Raw genomic sequence first — 18948 nt, 5'->3', positions numbered from 1 at the left:
TCAGTTTTTATTTTACTGAGCTGTATTATGCTGAAGCTATCAGTTTTTATTTTACTGAGCTATATTATGCTGAATTAATTGTTTTAATCTGGCTGAGGAGTAGAAAGAGGCAGAATGGAAAAAGATACCTCTGTATCCATTAATACCTCTTTCAACACCTACACTCCTGAGACATATTATTTTCATTTATGTCAAGGATTTTGATCACAATTTTGGTTGGTATCCTTTTGGTGCAGTATTTTAGCTCAAAACCTGTAAATCATGTCATTTTATGTGCAGCTGAACTCGAGTTCTGCCAAATTGCATGAGATATGGTTAATGCTTACAATAGTGGCAAAAATTAAACCTCTTGTTTTAATAGACAGCAGATTTTATCAATAGTCTCTAAACTCTGCAGGGTGAGATCATCATTGCGTCAATGTCTTACACAGTGCTGAGTATTTTGACACATGGAACAATGGTGTTTGTCTTTTATTAGAAACAAATTGAATAGCTGGGGACAAACGTTTCCCACTCTGGTGCGGGAATGGTCAGTGCCTCCAGGTGCTGCTTGGTCTTTAGTGGGTTTTTATGTTTTGTTTTGTTTGTTTTGTTTTTTCAAGTGGTATTACAATGAACATAGACATGAAAACTCTTTATACTTTGTCTTTTAATGATTTTGTATAAAATGCATTTACTCAAGTAGACTTCCTAGAAGATGAAGCACAGAGCTTGCAAATGCTGCACTGGCTGCTAGACATACCACTGGGGATAAACCAGGGATAAATGAAAGGGCTGCAAGAAAAAACAGATTGGAGGGCTCTAACTCTTTCACTACAGTTAGTGGCATACTATTTGTCTTTTTAAAAAAATCAATTATTAACATAATGACCATTCTTAGCTGGGGATGATAACCTTAAGCTATCTACTTAGAGACTACAGTGGTGTCTCCCACAACTGTTGTGTGAACATTGTGTTGTACTTTTGTGTCTGTAATTGGAAAAACTAGAAATAGATACAGCAATCTAAGTATGTGCCTGAGAAGATAAGGTATGTGAAGCTTTATTTTGCAGGGTTTGTACCAAGTGACTTGCTTTTTCAGCCTGAGCAGTTATTTAAAAGCCATTCTTCCCATTTAAAATTCTAGGATAGTGAATTGTCCCTCTTGTGTTGCTGAGAAAACTTCAAAGAGAGAGTGAGGTAGCTTAATGATTTTTTTCCTCAAATGTTCCCAGGGCCCCTGTTAAATACACTAGAAACTGGAACACTCCTGGTCTGCTTTCAGACAGATACTGAAAGAGTATGATTTTTGTGTCTCCTTCTCAGACTCTCAGAGGTATGAACGTGATGGGAAAACTGCATTTCTGGCTTGTGTGTGCCTCTGAGTGAGAGGAGTGGTTGATTCTCTTTGGCTCAGAGACCTGTGAAGAAGCACAAGTGTGTCTCACATGAACCATCCTCAGCTTGGCAGCCTCATACTGCCATTTGCTTCTAGTGCTAAAACCAGCATAGTTGAATGTGGTTTTGTAGTCAGATGTTGTAGCTCCCACCATTATGGAAAAGCACAAGAAGTTTCACTTCTACCAGTGCCATTTTCTACAATTTTCCTGCCATCCACAAGAACAGGAGTGGGTGTTCCCAGTGGTTGCTCTCTTGTTTTGTTCTTAATTAGCTCTGTGTTTCCTTCTTTCATATATCTCAAGCCCATATGCAGAGTGAAAGGTGGAATAGAGAAAGAACATGCACAAAAGAGCTGATAGATTTGTCAGTGGTGTCTCTCAATGTAGCATGTACTGTAGTGTGAAGTTTAACACTAATATTTCCTGATTTAATATGGCCATGAAATAACAACAGAGGCACCATTTGGCTGAGACCACAAATCACTGGTGTTTTCAAAATTACAGTTGCACAGTCAGGTCCTTAGTAATTACAGAAATATTCTTCCAGCTGAGTTGTCTTTCCTAGAACATGCAGAGGACCTGGACATGATTGCAAAACAGTCCTTGCCATGTAGTTTTCAATCCTTCTTCTTAAACTTGTTCATGGAGTTCATGTTTTTTGTCTAAGTTTCAAACTCTTTCTTGGTCCCTTTATGACAAATGTCTCTCCAGCAGGGTGGAGGGAAAAGCTGGAGCTACCTCATTCCCTTACAGTGCACTGCCTCTATGTAATACAATCTAGCAGTTCTTTATTATTTTCCCCTGCTATGTTGTCACTAATTTCTGTCACTAATTTCTGTCTTAGCAATTTCCCCAACACTCCTAAGACTGCTGTTTGCAGTGTGTCCATGTGCACTGAATTCTTGTGGTTTGAATTGTTTTTCTCAGGTATGCTGTTCTGCATTTTCCCCCCAGGAAATGAATTCACTATTGGTGTTTGCCTCTTCCTCCAGTTTGTCTGCAACAGTGGAGTCCAGCAGTGACTAAAGGTAAGAAGCTACAGTTCAAGTTAGTCTTGTTGCAGTAAGTCTAGTGGTTTTTTCATCATTCTCCCACTGCAATTTTTGTGAGCACACTTTTAATTCCTAGTTCTTACTTCATCAAATAATATTTTAAATCCAATGAAGAATAGTAACAATTCCCATATCTTTGTAGAAACTCCTCTCGTGCTACTCCTTGTTTTCATTCTGCGTTGTTATTTCAGTAGTGTCTCTTACCCCCTTTCTGTTGCCAAGATTCTGTCTGTATCCAAGGCAACTTAAATAATTTTGAGAGTAAGACAGTGAGAGATGATGTATCAATTACTAATATCCAAGTAGATGGCCTCTGTGGCACTCCCTTTGTGCATCATTGTAATTCTGCTTGATTTAAACTGTTTGGGTGCAGAGTGTACAGTTGCAGAGACAGGGAAGATTCCTCACTAATGAAGACCTGCTGTTTTGTAATGCTGCAGCATGTTCCAGCCTATTCCAGTGCCATGTGTATCACGTGGGATCTGGGCTGACAGCCAGTGCAAATGTTTCTTCAAGGACTTTAGGACATATTCTAATTATGTTTAGATTCTCCCACTCTCTTTTCATCTGAAGGATGTCACTCTGCTCATTTCAAAGTGTGGTGCAAAGTGCTCCATCTGCCAGGATGAGAGGGGTCTGCTGGTGCACTTGTGTGAGAGGCAGTAGGATGGCTGGCTTTGTGAGCAACTCTTTAACCTCCAGCTGTGAGAAGTCCCAGGCCTTTGAACGCTGTCAGGGCTTGGCCAGCATCCAGCAGTGTTTTCATCCAGTGCTGGAGGAGATGTAAAATTTCCTGGAAGAAAGGGCTTTATTTCTCTGAGCCTAGCAGGGAAGAAGGGGCAATGAGTTGTGGGGTAAAGCATCTGAAACACTCTGTAGCTGAAAAAAGCAACATTTTGTGGAGAAAAGTGAAGGAAAACTATAGCTGGGGGAGCTCTGCACATGAGCATGTGTATTCTCTCTCAATCTGGTATTGAATGTAGGTGATGGCACTACAGGATCCTTTTAAGGAGAACTGGAATTGCAAAACAGCAAGAGTAAAGGCTGTTATGTGCACTGGAATGTAATTCTGTTAGGTGGATATAGTGAGCATGGATCCATGTCTATGTGCTGTGTGGCAAATGAGACTCTGCCTTTCTGTGGGTGTGTAGAACAGTTTGGAGGGTTTTGAAAAGGTGCAGACTCAGCCTGAAGAAAATGTTCCTGATGTGGGGAGGAAGGAGAGAGGCATGCTTTTCCGTCCCTAGTTTGCAAGTTCCCCAAGAGCAAACTTACATTCTTGTCTCTGCCATGGTCTGTGCCCCCTGGCCAGATAATCAGTGCTAAATAGCATGGGTTCTTTCCTGGGGAGCCACGTGCAATATCACCTCAGACAAATTAATTTCTCAAGGGTGATATTACATCAGATACTTGGCTAATTAATGATTCTTATTGTCTAGGCAAGTGCATTAATTAAACTGGATACATAAGAAAGTCTGGATCAAACTTCAGAAAGTCGGCCAGACTCACTTAATCCCTTGTGGCTTCTGGGATCACCCTGCTGTGTGATGTGACCTGAGTAATCAGGGTGTTGAGACTGGCATGTCTTGGTCCTGATTCTCACAAGTTCAGTAGTGCTCAGCAGCCATTTGCCACCCTGCTGTGGGTGAAGTGTGTACAGGAGTAAGTTTTTGAGTGAATTCTAGGGCCAGTGTTACTGACGGAACTGAAGAGAGGGAAGGGGTACCAGGGTTTCAAATTTCTATCCTGCATGCCCCTAACAGAACACAAACCACCTTCAAGTCGTACATGGCCCAGTAACTCTGGTTGCCACTGATTGAGATAAGCATTGTCACTGATTTCTATAAAAGATGAGGCTGTTGCAGCATTTGTTGTTGGATAGATCTTCTTCTGGAAAAAAAAAAACCAGGGATTTAATATTTTGTTCTTTCTATCTTGCCCAAATATAAGATTAGGAGAGAGGAAGAGAAACTGAGGTTAGTTCTCTTTGCCTATACATGATTTGTATTGCTGCAAGCTTGCTTACCTCAATACATGCAAGATGAAAGTCAGGCTGTGCTCTTGGGACTGGGTGCACAGGACTGCAGTAGGCGTCTGGCTTGAAGAGGTTTCTTTGTACTTTAATGGGTACTGCAAGGGGTTCCCAAGAGCATTCTTCAGATGAAAGCTGTTTTCCTGTGGACAGGCTGCACAAAGTCTCATTATTGCTCTGGCTTTTGCTGCACAGCACATATGTTACTGCAGGGCTGTCAGCCCTTCAGTCGATTTCTACAACGCAATAAAAATAAGTAGATTAACCAAGCAAAGAAGATTAGAGACACTTTGGGGAAGGAAAGGGAAGGGAGGAGGATGAGCAGCAGGGAGTATAAAAAGAGACCACAAGACTGCAATTGCCAGACGTCTTGGTGCATGTTGCACAGGGTGGCTTTCTTTGTCCCTTTTGGGTTTGGGTTGGGCAGACTGAATAGAACTGATCCTGACACCATGTCCAGGGAGAAACTGGAGTCACTGGTCAAGAACATGGAGATCATGCTCTCTGAGGTAGAGCAGCTGAAGATCCACTGCACCAAGCAGACAGAGGAGGTGAACCAGGTGGTACAAGAACTGCGCCGAGAGAACAGGGAGCTGACAGAGAAGTACGAGCTCATCTGTCAGGACCTCAAGGAGGCCAAGGAGGCCATTGCCCAGCTGCAGGACACCAAGTTTGCCTTTGAGGCAAAGGAGCGGCAAGCACAGAAGCTCAACCGGCAGCTGTGATGTGGCAGGAAGGAGAAGCAAGAGATTTCTTACCCCGATCTAAGAGTAAACAGAAACCTTCAACTGCTGCAGCTGAAAATCCCTGGGTTGGTAAAAGCAACCCTTTCCCTTTCTTGTCAGACTAAACCTGCGTGCTGGAAAAAAATCATCTCTGTGGAGGCAAGATCTCAGGCGCAGCTGGAATTCTGCCCCAGAAGGCTCCTTTGTTAATGACTAAAGACCTCGTTATGCTGGGAGAGAAATCTCATTCCAGAATCCCTTGTCAGAGATCTGAGCCATAGGCATATGGAAACAGCTGCCAGGATTTGGGCACCTTCTCATGCCCTGTAGGGGTTGCACAAGGACAGAGCCTGGGAAAAGAACTGTCACTGCCTTGAGCCACTGGAGAGAGCTGTGCTGCGAGAGTCTGCTGAGATGGAGAGAAGGATCATTGTCTTGACAGCCCCTGTTGCTCTGTTTTGTTCCTGACTTTTCTCTGCTGGGCAGCAGTGAGGCTGTAATGCTGTCCTTAGTAGGGTGTCAGCTTCCTTGCTGCCTGATGCTGGAAGACATCAGCAAGAGCTTATATCGTGCCTCATGCTTCCAGGAACTTTCTATCAAGGGCAGGTTGTTCCAGAGGATCTTTTAATGCAATTACAGTCGGTGTTGTCCTCTTCCAATTCCAAAGTGAAGTATAAGAACTGGAAAGGTTTCTGTCTTGATTTCCATTTCAATAGCGTTAAATCCTAATGACTCTGTGTTTAGTATGCTAGAGTTAAAACCTCTGCTGAATATAACACTTTTTTAACCAAAGAGCTATGTTTTGGCACCGGATTTACTTTTCTTTAGCGGAAGTAATGTGTATAAATGGACCGGGAATTACGAGGGATAAATGTATGTGGGCGTGGGGGTGAGAATTGCTTGTCAGAGATTTTGCTTTCAACTTTTCTCTCTTCTTCTGTATCTCCTAAGCAGCATTTGTGGTAGTCAGTGCCAAGCCCAGCTACGAGCAGGTGACTTTAGACTCCACAGTGAATAGCATGAGATCTCTGGGGGGAGTGTGGAAAAGAGTGCTGAGAGAAAAAAGCTTGAATGTTTAAATGGAGAATAGCTGGAATTGTTCCAGGAGGATCTTTCTTCATGTTGGCTGTGATGTAGCCAGCTTCTTTCTTCCCTCCAAAGCTTTGCTGTATTGTTATCTCTGCCTGGCAAGCTCCCTGTTCCCAGCAAGGGCTGAGGCTTGTGGGAAGCAGAGAGGCTGTTTCCATTGCTGAGGGCCTCAGGGAGTTTGTGTGGCACCAGGAGCCCAGGTGCACTCTGTGAGGGGAAAGGGAGTCAGCTTGAAGGGAAGGGAAACCCGGTTGCTTTGGTTTCCCTAAAGGTTTGGGCAGAGCAGAATAGTTCAGCAAGACTTTCTCTTGGGACTCAGTCCAGCCATGGTGAAAATAACTATAGTTTTGTCAATCATCACAACATACTGAGATCAGACCCAGAATTAGTTGGTTACTGTTCCTTCTTTGCCCTCCTCTCTGCCACATCAGTCTATGCCTAGTCCAAAGCCTTTGGAAATTCAGCCCTTGACTGAGCTCTGGGCAAGACATTCTGAGCAAAGGGCTGATCTTTGTGTGGCATACATGGGGAACAAGTTCTTCTGGTTTTGTTTCATGTGATAACATGTTTTGTTAAATGTGTGTGATCTAGGCTTTCATTGTTTTGCTATTTTAGGTGGAACAGATTGCATTATTCAGAAAACATGTGAGAGTTTGGAGACTGTCCTTTATGTTTTCAAATGTTATCTGAATACAAATGGCCAGCCTTGACCCTTTGCTCCTTGCTCACCAGTGGAGCACAAGAAATCAACATTAATCACTATATTTATTTGTACAAGAACTAAAAATGTTTTCCCTTGAAATAGAATTAAGTTCTCTAGCTCAAATCTGCTTACCACCTGTGATTTCTTCTACTTTTTATATATCATTAAAATGTAAAACCAAAATAAAAGGAAAACAAACAGCTGAGGGAGTGTCTGTTCTGGAAAAGGCATTGCCTTATTTGATGCATGTATATGTTACTTTTTGAATGTGTGTGTTTATGCTTGCTGAATATAATTATTCCTGTTTAAATCCTGTGCATCCAGGAGTGGACAGAGACTCCAGATCTCTCTGTGTTCACAGGTTAATCTCTCTAAATGAGATTCTCTGTGTGGCTGCCAAGTTTGCCCTACGCAATATTTAAATCCATGATGCAGAAAAAGAAAATGGGATTGCAGTGTCCTTATGATCAATTTCCTAATAACTAGCAGGATTCAAAGTGTCTGCTTTTAAGGAAAGCTGTTAGAATGACTTCCTGTAAATAACCTAAGATTTGGGGTGGGACATCAGAAAAACTAGATGTGCTCTCGAATGCTAGAAAAAATTAACACCACTTCCCTTCCAATAGACTCAGTTGTGTCCTGGTTTTGCTTTACATGACTTAAACTCAGGAATAGTTAGACTGGTTTAAAAACAATGTTCATTCCATTACATGTAGTTCCTCTGTTTTTTTACAGGCAAGTCTTTGTGTATCCAAGTATAGTCTTAGCAATGGAATAGTGCCTTCACTTGTATCCTGAGGTGCAGTGTGCTGGAGTGCCTTTCACAACGAAGTTTGCACAGAATTAGTCACAGCACTTTGAAGTTGTTTTTTTGCTTTTTGAACATTGACATTATCATTACGTGCTGCGTTTCTTCTTTAAACGGCATAAGGATGAAGAGCTGAAACTTGGTGTAGCGCTATCAGCTTGTTTAGAAAGCTGGCCTGAATAAAAGTCTCGCCTGATTTGGGTGAGAATCAAAATAAATATGAAGTGACAGGCTTGCCATTTCACTCAACTTGGAAATGGATGAAGAGAGGTATCTAATTCTTTGAATACAAAGAGTAAATTTATTTGAAGGCTCTCTTGGAGAGCACAGCACAGGAATTGGCTCAGTTGTCAAGAAGGAGCTAAGAGAAGAGAACCCTGCCAGACCAAGTGCCTGTGAGTTGCTCTGTTCCTGGAGCAGATCATAGCAAAATACTGATGACTGCATTGGTTTCTACGGTTCTGAGCTGCATTATGTGAAAGTGTCCAAGAAAGGAGACTAGGTAGGAATGAAGCTGATACCTCTGTGTTCTCTTTTGTTGACTTCAGTGGCTGCATGCTGGCAAACCACAATAAAATCAGCTCTGCTTGTAGCTGTATCTGTACAAAAGCTGTACAGGTCAGCTCCTCTGCAACAGTCCTCGGCACCTGAAAGAGTTCATGTGTGGCCAGGCCTCTGCAGCAGAGATAAACCAGTGCAAGAGATACTGCAAGAGCACAATGGGCTTTGATGCAGTTAACTTGTACAGCAGAGCTCATCGGTGTGTAATACACTTTCCACCCTTCCTCTGAGGACTTGTAATGTCTCCTGAACATGAAATTGAGCTGCTTTTCCTGAAGGGTTGATGGGATTCATTCTGTATACTGAGAAGCTGTCATTCAGACGGCAAAAGGACGTGCCAATCCTGCAATAGTGAGAGTCTGGGAAGAATGGAGTTACTGGTGCACTATTCAAGTTTGACAAAATCTCAGTTCAGGTTGAATCAAAATTTACTTTACTGACATTTCTTTAAAAAATAATAAGCTAGAAAATCAGTATGTGAAAAGATTTATTGTCTTCAGAGTAAGATGAAGCCTCCAATTTTCAGACCCTTGTGCAGCTGATGGAGAGACATTCCATAATGTCCCCAGTAGCAGTGGACTTGATTTGACATCCCAGAGACCTTTATTTCTTTACCTTCTCATTCAGCCATCAACACACTTATCTAGGATGTAAGATTACTGTTCAGTATTATCTTGTGCTCAGAAATATTTGAACATATCCCCTGGGAAAAATGCAAGTAGAAGGCTAAATGTAATGGCTGCCCATTTATCTTGATTAGGCCATTGCTCTTACCTAAGAAACTGGACATTGTTCTGAAAGCAAAGCTAGGTACACATCCCGTTGTTCAGCATGTGACCCTGCCATAATCACAACGCCCCAGATCCTTGCTCTTTGGCTAAATGGTGAAGTGAGTGATCAAGAGCACCAGTTTGTAATGTGACTATGCCATGGTTTCCTGATCACAGTAGTCTCTTGTTAGGTGCAGATTTTGAAACCAAACTGAACATAGATTCTTCTCTTCCTTGCATGAATGCCCAAGCTTCTCTTTTGGAGGCTTTGTGAGTCTTGCTTGAATCTTTTGGTTGCTGCTCAGGGGGAGAGGCCAGGAGGTAGAAGAGTTAGGTGTTAAGTTCCCCCGGGGAAGAAACAAGGTGTCTTGGTTTTATTTCTCAGTAATTAATTTCTCTGAAGACAAATTTGTTTTGCCCATGACAGTGAGTAAAATTCCTGTTTGGCAAGTTCTTCCATCAGTGTTTCTTCCTCTGTCGTGTTGAGGATGAGGAGTGATAGAGCATCTTGGTGGACATCTGGTGACCAGCCAAGTGCTACAGTGCTGTAAGTATTGGACAGCCATAACAAGTTAGACTGGAGCCCTGTCCAGCAAAGCATTCAGATCTTTAGATAGTCTTGGGAAACAGCCTTTGGCAGTAAGGAACCCTGGTAGTTTATTCCCACGAAAGGTATAACAAAAGAGAAAGCAGAAGACTTACTGCTGACTTTCTTAAGCAGAAGACTTACTCTCTTACTCTGGCCATGCAGCAGTTGAAATCCCAATGCCACAGTTCCTGTAGAGGTTGCTCCTTGCCAAAAGCACTTCAGTGATCAGGCTAGAAGGGATGTCGTGTTCAGCAGTACCACTCACTATGCATTTATCTCAACTGTTTCTTCTTGACTTCATCTGGGACACCCAGATGCCAGGCTAGCCGCTGGGTAGACCTAGTGGCAAGAGGCACATGCCTGTGGTCCTGCTGTGTTCATTCCATAGTGACCCAGCAGTGTCTTCCTGGGAGATGAGAATGGTCTTGAATCAGTGGATTATCTTGTTTCCACTAAAGGTAAGTGGTGAAAACAATTTCAACGCAAAGATCATGTCCTTTCTTCTAGAGGAAAGGTACATATACAAAACTTTCTGTGAAACCACGGGGCAAAGGTTTACTTCATATTTGCATTGCCTTTTTCTAGGTAAGCACTGGCCTCGAGCTCAAATCCTACACTAACAGCTTCTGATTTTGTCACATCTCTGCTGGAACCAGGAAGTATGAGCAGATTAGTCTTTCCTTTTTTTTTTTAATAAAAGAAATATAGTTGATGTTTCATGTTGCTTAGTTGTGGTAAAAGTCTGGTTGCTTCTTTTTTTATTTCAGCATCTCAGGAGCTCATCTATTAAGTCTCTATGGGGTTAAAATTAATCCAGATGTGTTTACACAGTATCTGCTTTAATGCAGTAGGCACAGCTGTTTTTTGGATGTATCCTGGCTAGATTCCAACGTGAGCAGTCACATTTTCCCTGTCTCTATACTCCCTTGTAGTTTATCAACAAGAACACAAGAACTACAAGAACATTATTAATCTTGGTATTTAAAAAAAAAAAAATTAATTGAGGGTCCACTGCCATGAGAGGCATTTTAATGATTGTGTATTTATAAATTCATCTGAAGTTGTGGGGGGATTTTGCCTTCTAGTTTTTGAACTTTTGGGATTGGATTTCAAGCTTTTTCTTGCCAATGGGCTAAAAGCTTTAAACTGATCTGAAAGTTTGGTTTATTCATAGAAGGCTAGGGGTTCAGGTGTTGGTTTAACCAAATATCATTAAGCTTAGAATTTAAGGTGACACCTAGCAGGATGGCATTAGCCAGTGGCTAATTGAGAATACAGGTGGAAAAAGAAAAAGCATGTGCTCATGTAACCACTTTCTGATGCAAAAAGAAGGGATCACAGCTTAGCCCAAAGCCCAAATTTATTTTTCTTAAAAGAAAATTTGAATCTAAAGAGGCGGGACAATAATTTCTATATTGTTAATTAGGCATTAACAATGTGCAATTTTTGTTTCTTCTGACAAGGATAACATAGGTAGCCATACACCTGTACCACCATTAGATGTTCTTCAGGGGTGTGTTGTGTCTTTCAATATCTTGTGATTCCCTGCTGCTTGGTGGAGGTGTTGCCATTTTGTGTTGGATTTCCTGTTAGGGCTTATCCTTGTTTATCGTGGCAGAGTTAGCTTTAACAGGAAAGTACAGGATTGCTTTTGCTTGTGGAAAAGATGTGACTTTTATTTGAACTCTGTCCCCTGTGGGATGAGTAATGGTAGGATTTGTGTACCTTTCATGGCTAGCTGCTAGACAGGGATTGAACAGCAGGGATGAAGAGAGCCGTATCCCTGGAATAAAAATGCTTCTGTGTCTGATGCATTTACGAGTCTGCTAGAAACTTCCATTTGGAGCTGTGCACATCTAGGCTTGTCGAGAGTTGGCAAGGATATTGTCCCTTTTGATTGTCTGAAGCAGCAGCATGGCCAAGAAGACAGTAGTGATACTAGTTCTGGAGATTTCATTGCACATCTTGATGTCTCCCATGGAAGATCCAACATGTGGAGTTACCTGAAGGCAGAAGCTTCATCTTTCCCTTGGAAAGCAAGGTTCTCTCTCTTATGGTTACAAATGAACTGCTGATTAAAAAGGACTCCAAAACCGGAAGGCAAAACATGAAAAACCAACCCAAACTTAAAACTTTAAAGCTATTCTCATAATCTAGGAAACCTCGGTCATAATATTAAATAGGATTGAAATGCTGGTAGCTGTTACAATTGCTGGACCAGAATCTATTTTTCTAGATTTGTATTTCATTATTTATTTGTTTTATACTAAGCAGAGGACAAAATCGATGGGGGGGCAGATTTATCTGTTTGCAAAATAAAACAACAGCAACACATAAGTTGTTATGCAATGTTTTCTCTAGTATCCACATGATTAAAAACACAAGTTTTTCCTTGTAATGAGTCCAGCTAGATTCCTTCTCTTTTAACAGTTTTTATGTTGTTAAATTGTTCCTTCATGGGAGTTTTCAGGGGCTTTCTGAATTGCATGGCATTTGTTAGAGGGAAAAAATAAAGAAACCTGTGCTGCCATTATCTTTGGTTAAATTCAGGTCTGTATCCAAATTGCTGCCATTTTCAGATTTTTAGGGGTCTGCTTAACTTTGCCTAATCCAGCAAAGACACAAATCTAACTGTGAATTGTATTTAAGTTCGAAGTTTCTTTTGTCAAAAGCTTATTTGTGAACTGTGATTCAGCCTGTAGTTTTAAAGTAAATGTGAAGTTAAACTTTTTTTTTTCAGAGTTAAGAACTTACTGAAAATGAGTACTGAAGGGATGTGTGGATAGCTGTCTCTCTTTTCATATGATGCCTACAGCTAAAATAAAACTAGTTACAAAGGGCTCCACCCCTGCAACAACTTTAGGCAGAATTTAGAGCTGATGTGTGTGCTCACACACAGACTACAGAAGCTAGAAACAATTCCAAGGCAGGCGTGCCTGTGTGCATGCTTACGACGCTGGCTTTCCAAAGCAAAAGTGAAAACTCATGTGAAGAAACTGAGAAGCTGAAGGGGTTAAATGAAATACAACTCTGCTTTTCCTGTGCAGTAAGGATTAGTAATCAAACAGAAGCAGGAGAGAAGAGCGCTGAAGTGCCACTGTTTCAACAAGAACGACTGGAAAGTGGGTTCTGGAGCTTGACTGCAGTGTCTCCAACTTGTGCTCACCTGTCACAGGTGAGCACACGTCGAAGGTAGGAGTTGGCTTTGTGTTCTGGGCTGTCTCCTGATCCTTCTACCTGGATACCTACTCTCTATTAGTCTTTTTAGTGCAGTTCATGCTCCTTAAGCTATTTTTCATTTCCTAACTTTTCTTCAGTTTTATTTCAGTTAAAAGAGTACAGGGGAGAGACCGGAGTCCTTACGACTGCAGAATTTTATTTCTCAGAAGGGAGGGGGAGAAGATGCTCCATGAGCTCGGTGACCAGCCTCAGCGGGGCTTGGCGTGGCCGCAGGCGCTGCTCCTGATGTCGGGGCCGGGAGGAGCAGGGAAGGCGCCGCTGTGAGGATGCGGGCCGAGCCCGCGGGGTCACACACACGGGGTCTGTCAGCACACGGGGTGCGAGGCAACCTGCTGCCTGCAGAAAGGGAGCTCTGGCACGCGGGAATAAAAGCCTGTCTGGGAGCTACGACTCTTGTGGTCCCTGACTGTGGGCCCTGGAGAGCCACGCTGCTGCTGGTGTGGCAGCAGGTGCTGAGGGGAGGCCGTGGCTCCGCAGCGCTCCCGTGTTGCTTCCAGCTGCGTGAGGGGAGCTGGCAGGGAGGCCCGGCTGCCATCCCTGAGGGGGTCTGAGGTGCGAGGCAGGCCGAGGCGGCGGCTGCAGGGATCCAGGGAGCTGTCCTGGCACGGAGGCCTGGTGCACTGGGTGCTCCCTTTGGGTGGGTGGTCGGCTGGAAGTAGAGGAGCAGCTGGTTTGAAACTGAGTTTCGAAGCTTTGATGAAGGTAATGTTAGCTTTGAATGGAGACCCTAGGACTAGGATTAACTGGTGTTAGCACAGAAGCTTACTGAGATGGTGGGTTTCTTCAGGCCTGCCTGTAGAGACCTTAAAATGAGTTTGTAAACACCTTTGAGTTTGTTACTTTGGAAAGTGTCTAGGCAAACACATGCTTACCCTTTCTGCATTGTACTTATGAGGCCCTTCAACAGCTCCTTTGTAAACTGGCTCGCAGCTTACGTGTTTTTATCCTGGCTTCTCAGAGATGTCCCACACCCTTGAATGCCAGAGCATCCCCAGTCTGTGCAGAGAGCGCAGCCATGAAAAGCCACTCTTTCCGAGGTGCAGTGTGAGGAAGAGGTAGTGTGCTGCACGGCCATGTGTGTGTTGGACAGCCTCACTCCAGCATTCCAGGACAAATGCTCTGCTCTTACACGGAGCAAATGGAGGTATTTGGGTTGAGGAACAAGGGTGGATAAAGTCAACAAGTGTCTTTGGTATGGCACCAACTTAAACTAATATTTGTTTGTGTCAGTGAATTAATTGATTGATAAAAGGAAAAAAAGTTAAAACAGAGCAAATTTGCTGTCTCTGTTAAGCTTTGTGCTTTTTTTTTTTTCTGTTCAATGTGAGATAATTGAGGCTTCTATTTTGGGCCTATTTTCAAGTTCTTTTACACTGTGAAGTGTCCTGAAGCCTTAAAGGTGTTTGGTTTTGAAATCTTTTTCTCCATGAGTTTAAGCGCTTGATGACATCACAGAAATGCTGCGGTTGGGATAATTTCTTTGTAGCATTTGCCTGTTTCAAATCTATTTGCTGGTAAACAATCCACTCTGAATGTAGCATTTGATAGGTGTGTGAGGAGTGATTTGAGATGATTTTCAAGGAAGGATGTAGAGCTTTGTTTGCTGGTCTCTATATGTATTTATGTTAAAAATAATATTAGGCAAAAACCAAAATTGTCTCAATTTTAAGGGAAAATAGCCACCACTGTGTAAAGAACTTTGGGAATGGATGATCTCAAATGTTGCTGTTCAGTAAGTGCAGTAACTTATGATGCACATCACTTCCCTTTGGCTTTGGGATGGGCTCTCTCTGTTCCAGCTGCTTACCAGCTTGGTAAAGGAGAATGCAGGTAGATCTGACCTAATCTAGCTGCTTCAGGGAATTAATTGCTTCTCAAATTAGGCACCAAGATTCTTTTAGAGTCTCAGTGAATGGCTGTGTTCAGACTTGCTAGAACGGTTGAGGAAACAGGAAAGCAGCTTCATTGTTGCAACTGGTTTTCTTCGTAGCACTTTTTGAGTCAAAGGTGCAAAGTTTATTATTTTTGTTTTGGTTTTTTTTTAAATACGAAACCTGAGAGAAAAAAATAAAACAGCGACCAAGCCCTCTGATCTTGATATTCTTCTGAATATAATGGAAATAAGGCAAAATACTGTTCTGTGCCTCAGGACATGTAGAGCCTAGGCTACCAGAAGGCTTTCTCTTTGTTCAGTGGGGACCTTAAATGTTAATAAAACATTAACCATTTTATTCATTCACGTATGTACCTAGTGACTTATAATAGACAGCAAACAAATAGCTTTTTTGTAAGAGGATGTGAGCTCAGTTTTGTATGAGAACAGCACCTAGAATACACAGGATGCAATTACAGTAGTCTTCACAATTAGCATCACAGGCTCATCATCAGCTGAATGAAGGGGGAAATATTTCCCCAGTGGCATATTGATGCTCAGTGAGCACCAGAGGAAATAGGTTGCTTTGCTCTTAGGTCTGAGGACAGGACAATTCAGGAGTGCTGTGAGCCCTGCAGTGTACCTGGCACGCTGCTGAGCCCAGGCAGTGACAGAGGATTGCTCGTATTCTGGACAGTCATTTGCAGTTATGCCCACTGTATGATGGACTTGTCAAAAGAACTTATTCCTCTCAAAATGATGCTCTGCTGGATACAGCTTCACAGGCTCATTTTTTAGCACTTCTGGATCCAAACTGTGATTTGTTGTGGTCCAGTCTTGTCTTGAACAATGAATAATAAGGGTTTCTAGATGTTTGGGAAGGGGCTTTTATATTAAAATACTTGAGTAGGTGTCTACTCATATCATATGCACAGCCTATGATCAAAACCTTTGTTTATGCTTTCTCACACGGTAATAAGCTCACCTTCCTGACATGCAGACGTGATGCATAGAAAACAAGTGTCATCCACAGATTGTTTATTTCTCTGCCTAGCCCTTAAAGCCATAATTGGAGGCTCTGGTTTGGGCATCTGTGGGAGAAACCAGCTTCAGAGCACAGAACCAATTTATTTTTAGATCACACCGTTGTCATTTTGCTGTGATCACACCGTCGAGCATGTGCTTCCTTTGAGAGCTCTCCAGGCACTGCAGTGTGATCGCACCCTCCTAAGATCATTTTTTATGAAGTTAATTTTTAGTGACAGATGAAAGATGCTAGGGCCAGTATTCTCAGAGACAGAAGCCCCAATTCCACTAGCACGTATTCTCCTTCCTAAGTTTGTTAATCTAAAGTTCTGCTTTAGGTTGTGATTTTGTTCCATTTTTGTTTCTTTTAGTTCACCTCATGTTACTCATCTTTCTCTTGCACAGTAATGTAAGCAAGCCCACAGATTTCTCTGGGGAATTTCTGCCTCGTAGCACTGAAGGTGTGTCTGCATCACAGTCTGTAGGGGCGATTCCTTAGGGAAGAGATGTACTTGTACAAGTGTGCTGTGTTTGACATGTTTATATATATATATATATATATATAACTGAGTTAACTTTAAATGAAAAAAACTATCTTGGCTTCCAGAAACAATTTAGAGGCAGCAGCAATCAAAACCCACATGAAGTTCAGAGTAAATAGTCTCATGTTTTCCTGTTTATTATTAGTCCCCAAGCAAATTTATATAAAGGTTTTACAGGTGTTCCCTGTGCATATATCCTACAAGCATACTCTTGAATGTAGTGCTAACATCCTCTCATTGAACAGAGATGTGAATCTTGCAAAGAGAAGCAGAGAAAAATTTACATGGTTTTAAAATCTCCTCTTGAAATAACGTTCATTTTTTATTTTTATTTTTTAACCCATTGCACAGCACAGAAATTGCTGTGTTTATATTTGGGATGGAATGAAGTTAAATAAATTTGAAGCAATCTTCTAGCATGAGAATTCTTTATTTTCCTAAAGATTCTCAAAAACTTGAATTGTAAGAGATTAGTCTCAGCTGGGTAACATGTATAGGTGGAGGTTGGGGAGTGAAGTCCCTCCCACTGTAAGTGAAGAGCAGGTTTGAGACCACCTGTGGAAACTGAATGGGCACAAGTCTGTGGGGCCTGTGGTGATGAGATGCATCCCAGGGTCCTGAGGGAACTGAGTGACATGGTTGTCAAGCCACTCTCTACGATATTTGAAAACTCATGGCAGTCAGGCAAACTCCCCAGTGACTGGAAAAAGGGAAACATTTTTCCTGTTTTTAAAAAGAGGATAAAGGAAGGCCCAAGGAACTAAACGCTTGTGAGCCTCCCCTCTGTGCCTGGGAAGATTGTGGAGCAGATCCTCCTGAAAGCAGTGTGGGGGCATGCAAGACAAGGAGGTGCTGCAAGACAGGCCAGCATGGCTTCACTAAAGAGCAAATCCTGCCTGCCCAAGCTGGTGCCCTTCTGTGGTGGAGTAACTGCAGTGGTTGACAAGGGAAGACTGGCTGATATCATCTACCTAGAATTCTGTAAGGCTTTTGATGTGGTCCCATATGAAGAACTTGGCAGTTCTCGTGGATGAAAAGCTGGACATGAGCTGTCAGTATGCGCTCACAGCCCAGAAAACCAAACACATCCAAAGCAGCATGGACAGCAGGGGAAGGGAGGGGATTCTCCTCTTCTGCCCTTGTGAGACCCACCTGGAATAATGTGTCCAGGTCTGGGATCCTCAGCATAAGAAAGACATGGAGCTGCTGGAGTGAGTCCATAGGAGGCCACAAGATGTTCAGCAGTCTGGAGCACCTCTTCTATGAAGAAAGGCTGAGAGAGCTGGGATTGTTCAGCCTGAAGAAAAGAAAGCTCCAGAAAGACCTTATTGCTGCCTTCTGGTATTTAAAGGGGACTGAAAAAGAAGATGGTGAGTGACTTTTTATGTCAGCAGGTAGTGATAGCACAAGGGGTAATGGTTCTAAACTAAAAGAGGGGAGATTTAGACTAGATATTAGGAGGAAATTCTTTATTCAGAAAATGGTAAGGCACTAATGGTAAGGTTGCCCAGAAAAACTGGGGATGCCCCATCCCTGCAAGTGTTCAAGGCAGGTCAGACGGGGCTTTGAACAACCTGGTCTAGTGGAGGTGTCCCTGCCCATGGCAGGACAGGGGTGGGGGCTTTGAACTAATGATCTTTAAGGTCCCTTCCAACCCAATCCATTCTATTCTTTATAAACAGCAGCAGTGCTCAGTGTCAGGTGATATTTCAGGTCAGCCTAAATAACTCACAGAAATGAAGCTTAAGCTGTGACAGGACAGTAGTAAATGTAAAAGATGGTTAGCCATTCCTCTTCAATTATGCTAGTGTTTGGGGTATTATATCCTTGTCATGCATTTTCCATAGGCAGTGTGTGGCTTCTTTTAGCAGTGTCTAAATCAGTCTGTGTGCTTGTCGTTATCCCTACATGCTCCCAGATTTAATTAACAGCTAAGCACAGTGAGACTACCAAAATAGAAGGCAGAATCCTATCTCTTCTCCTTATAATAAATCTCTTGCTGCAAACCTAATAGTGGGAGGCTAGTTGCATAAAATTGAATCTGAGCTGATATTAATAGGTAGACAGAAAATTGCCCTCATGAAATAGTGTATTAGCTCCTGCAAAGGGCTGGCATAGTGATTACATTTGCTTGGAAGATTCAGCTTCACTGACCTAAGCCTGAGATACATCATTGTGGATTTTGGAGAGTGAAAATGAGGCAGGTCTGCATCTTCCCCACCCACTCATAGGGTATGGTGTGAGGCTTTACTGGAATCTCTGTGTGTTGATCTTGCTCTTGAGCCTGATGGTTTTTCAGCTACTGTTTTGTGTGATTTAAGTATTCAGAGGCTGCTGTGGCTTCCCCAGGTGTTGCTGAACTTTCCTTTACTGTAGAAGTCCTCTGTAAAAAATATTATCAGTCTGTGTCAGCCACATGAAGCAATGGCCTGGTGCAGATTCATGTTAGGAATTAACCTGAAGCCTGAGTTGAAAATCATTGATAGAGCAGGCTCAAGGATGCTTCTGTGTTGCCATGACTCAGTTCTCCAGCCAGCTGGTGTTCTGCTGCTTTACTGT

General features: G+C 42.5%; 2 protein-coding genes across 16 annotated transcripts in view; both read left to right on the top strand.

Moving 5' to 3' along the window:
• The window catches only part of PSEN1 (presenilin 1), a 41216-nt gene extending 30785 nt beyond the window's left edge, over positions 1-10431 (top strand). For 5 of the 13 annotated variants that reach the window (XR_015287663.1, XR_015287662.1, XR_015287661.1 and 2 more), the window contains 3 exons: positions 2334-2407; positions 7716-10166; positions 10294-10431. Coding sequence is in view for 2 of the 13 variants with exons in the window: in XM_086891904.1 (XP_086748030.1) it covers positions 2334-2405 (72 nt within the window). In the remaining 11 variants the exon portion in view is untranslated. Of the gene's footprint in view, positions 1-2306; positions 2408-7715 lie in introns of all 13 variants that reach the window. The other 8 variants (XR_015287658.1, XR_015287654.1, XR_015287657.1 and 5 more) reach the window with 2 other exon arrangements.
• A 2132-nt stretch (positions 10432-12563) lies between these two features.
• Positions 12564-18948, top strand: part of PAPLN (papilin, proteoglycan like sulfated glycoprotein) — a 49563-nt gene continuing 43178 nt past the window's right edge. Inside the window, exon 1 of one of the 3 annotated variants that reach the window (XM_086891834.1) lies at positions 12564-12900. Coding sequence is in view for 1 of the 3 variants with exons in the window: in XM_086891832.1 (XP_086747958.1) it covers positions 13645-13650 (6 nt within the window). In the remaining 2 variants the exon portion in view is untranslated. Of the gene's footprint in view, positions 12901-13343; positions 13651-18948 lie in introns of those variants that run through there. The other 2 variants (XM_086891835.1, XM_086891832.1) reach the window with 2 other exon arrangements.

Source organism: Cyanistes caeruleus, chromosome 6, assembly GCF_971803275.1.
Source record: "Cyanistes caeruleus chromosome 6, bCyaCae1.hap1.1, whole genome shotgun sequence".
Taxonomy (NCBI): domain Eukaryota; kingdom Metazoa; phylum Chordata; class Aves; order Passeriformes; family Paridae; genus Cyanistes; species Cyanistes caeruleus.
The sequence above is the reverse complement of the archived record's forward strand: the minus strand, read 5'-3'. Positions and strand labels throughout refer to the sequence as shown.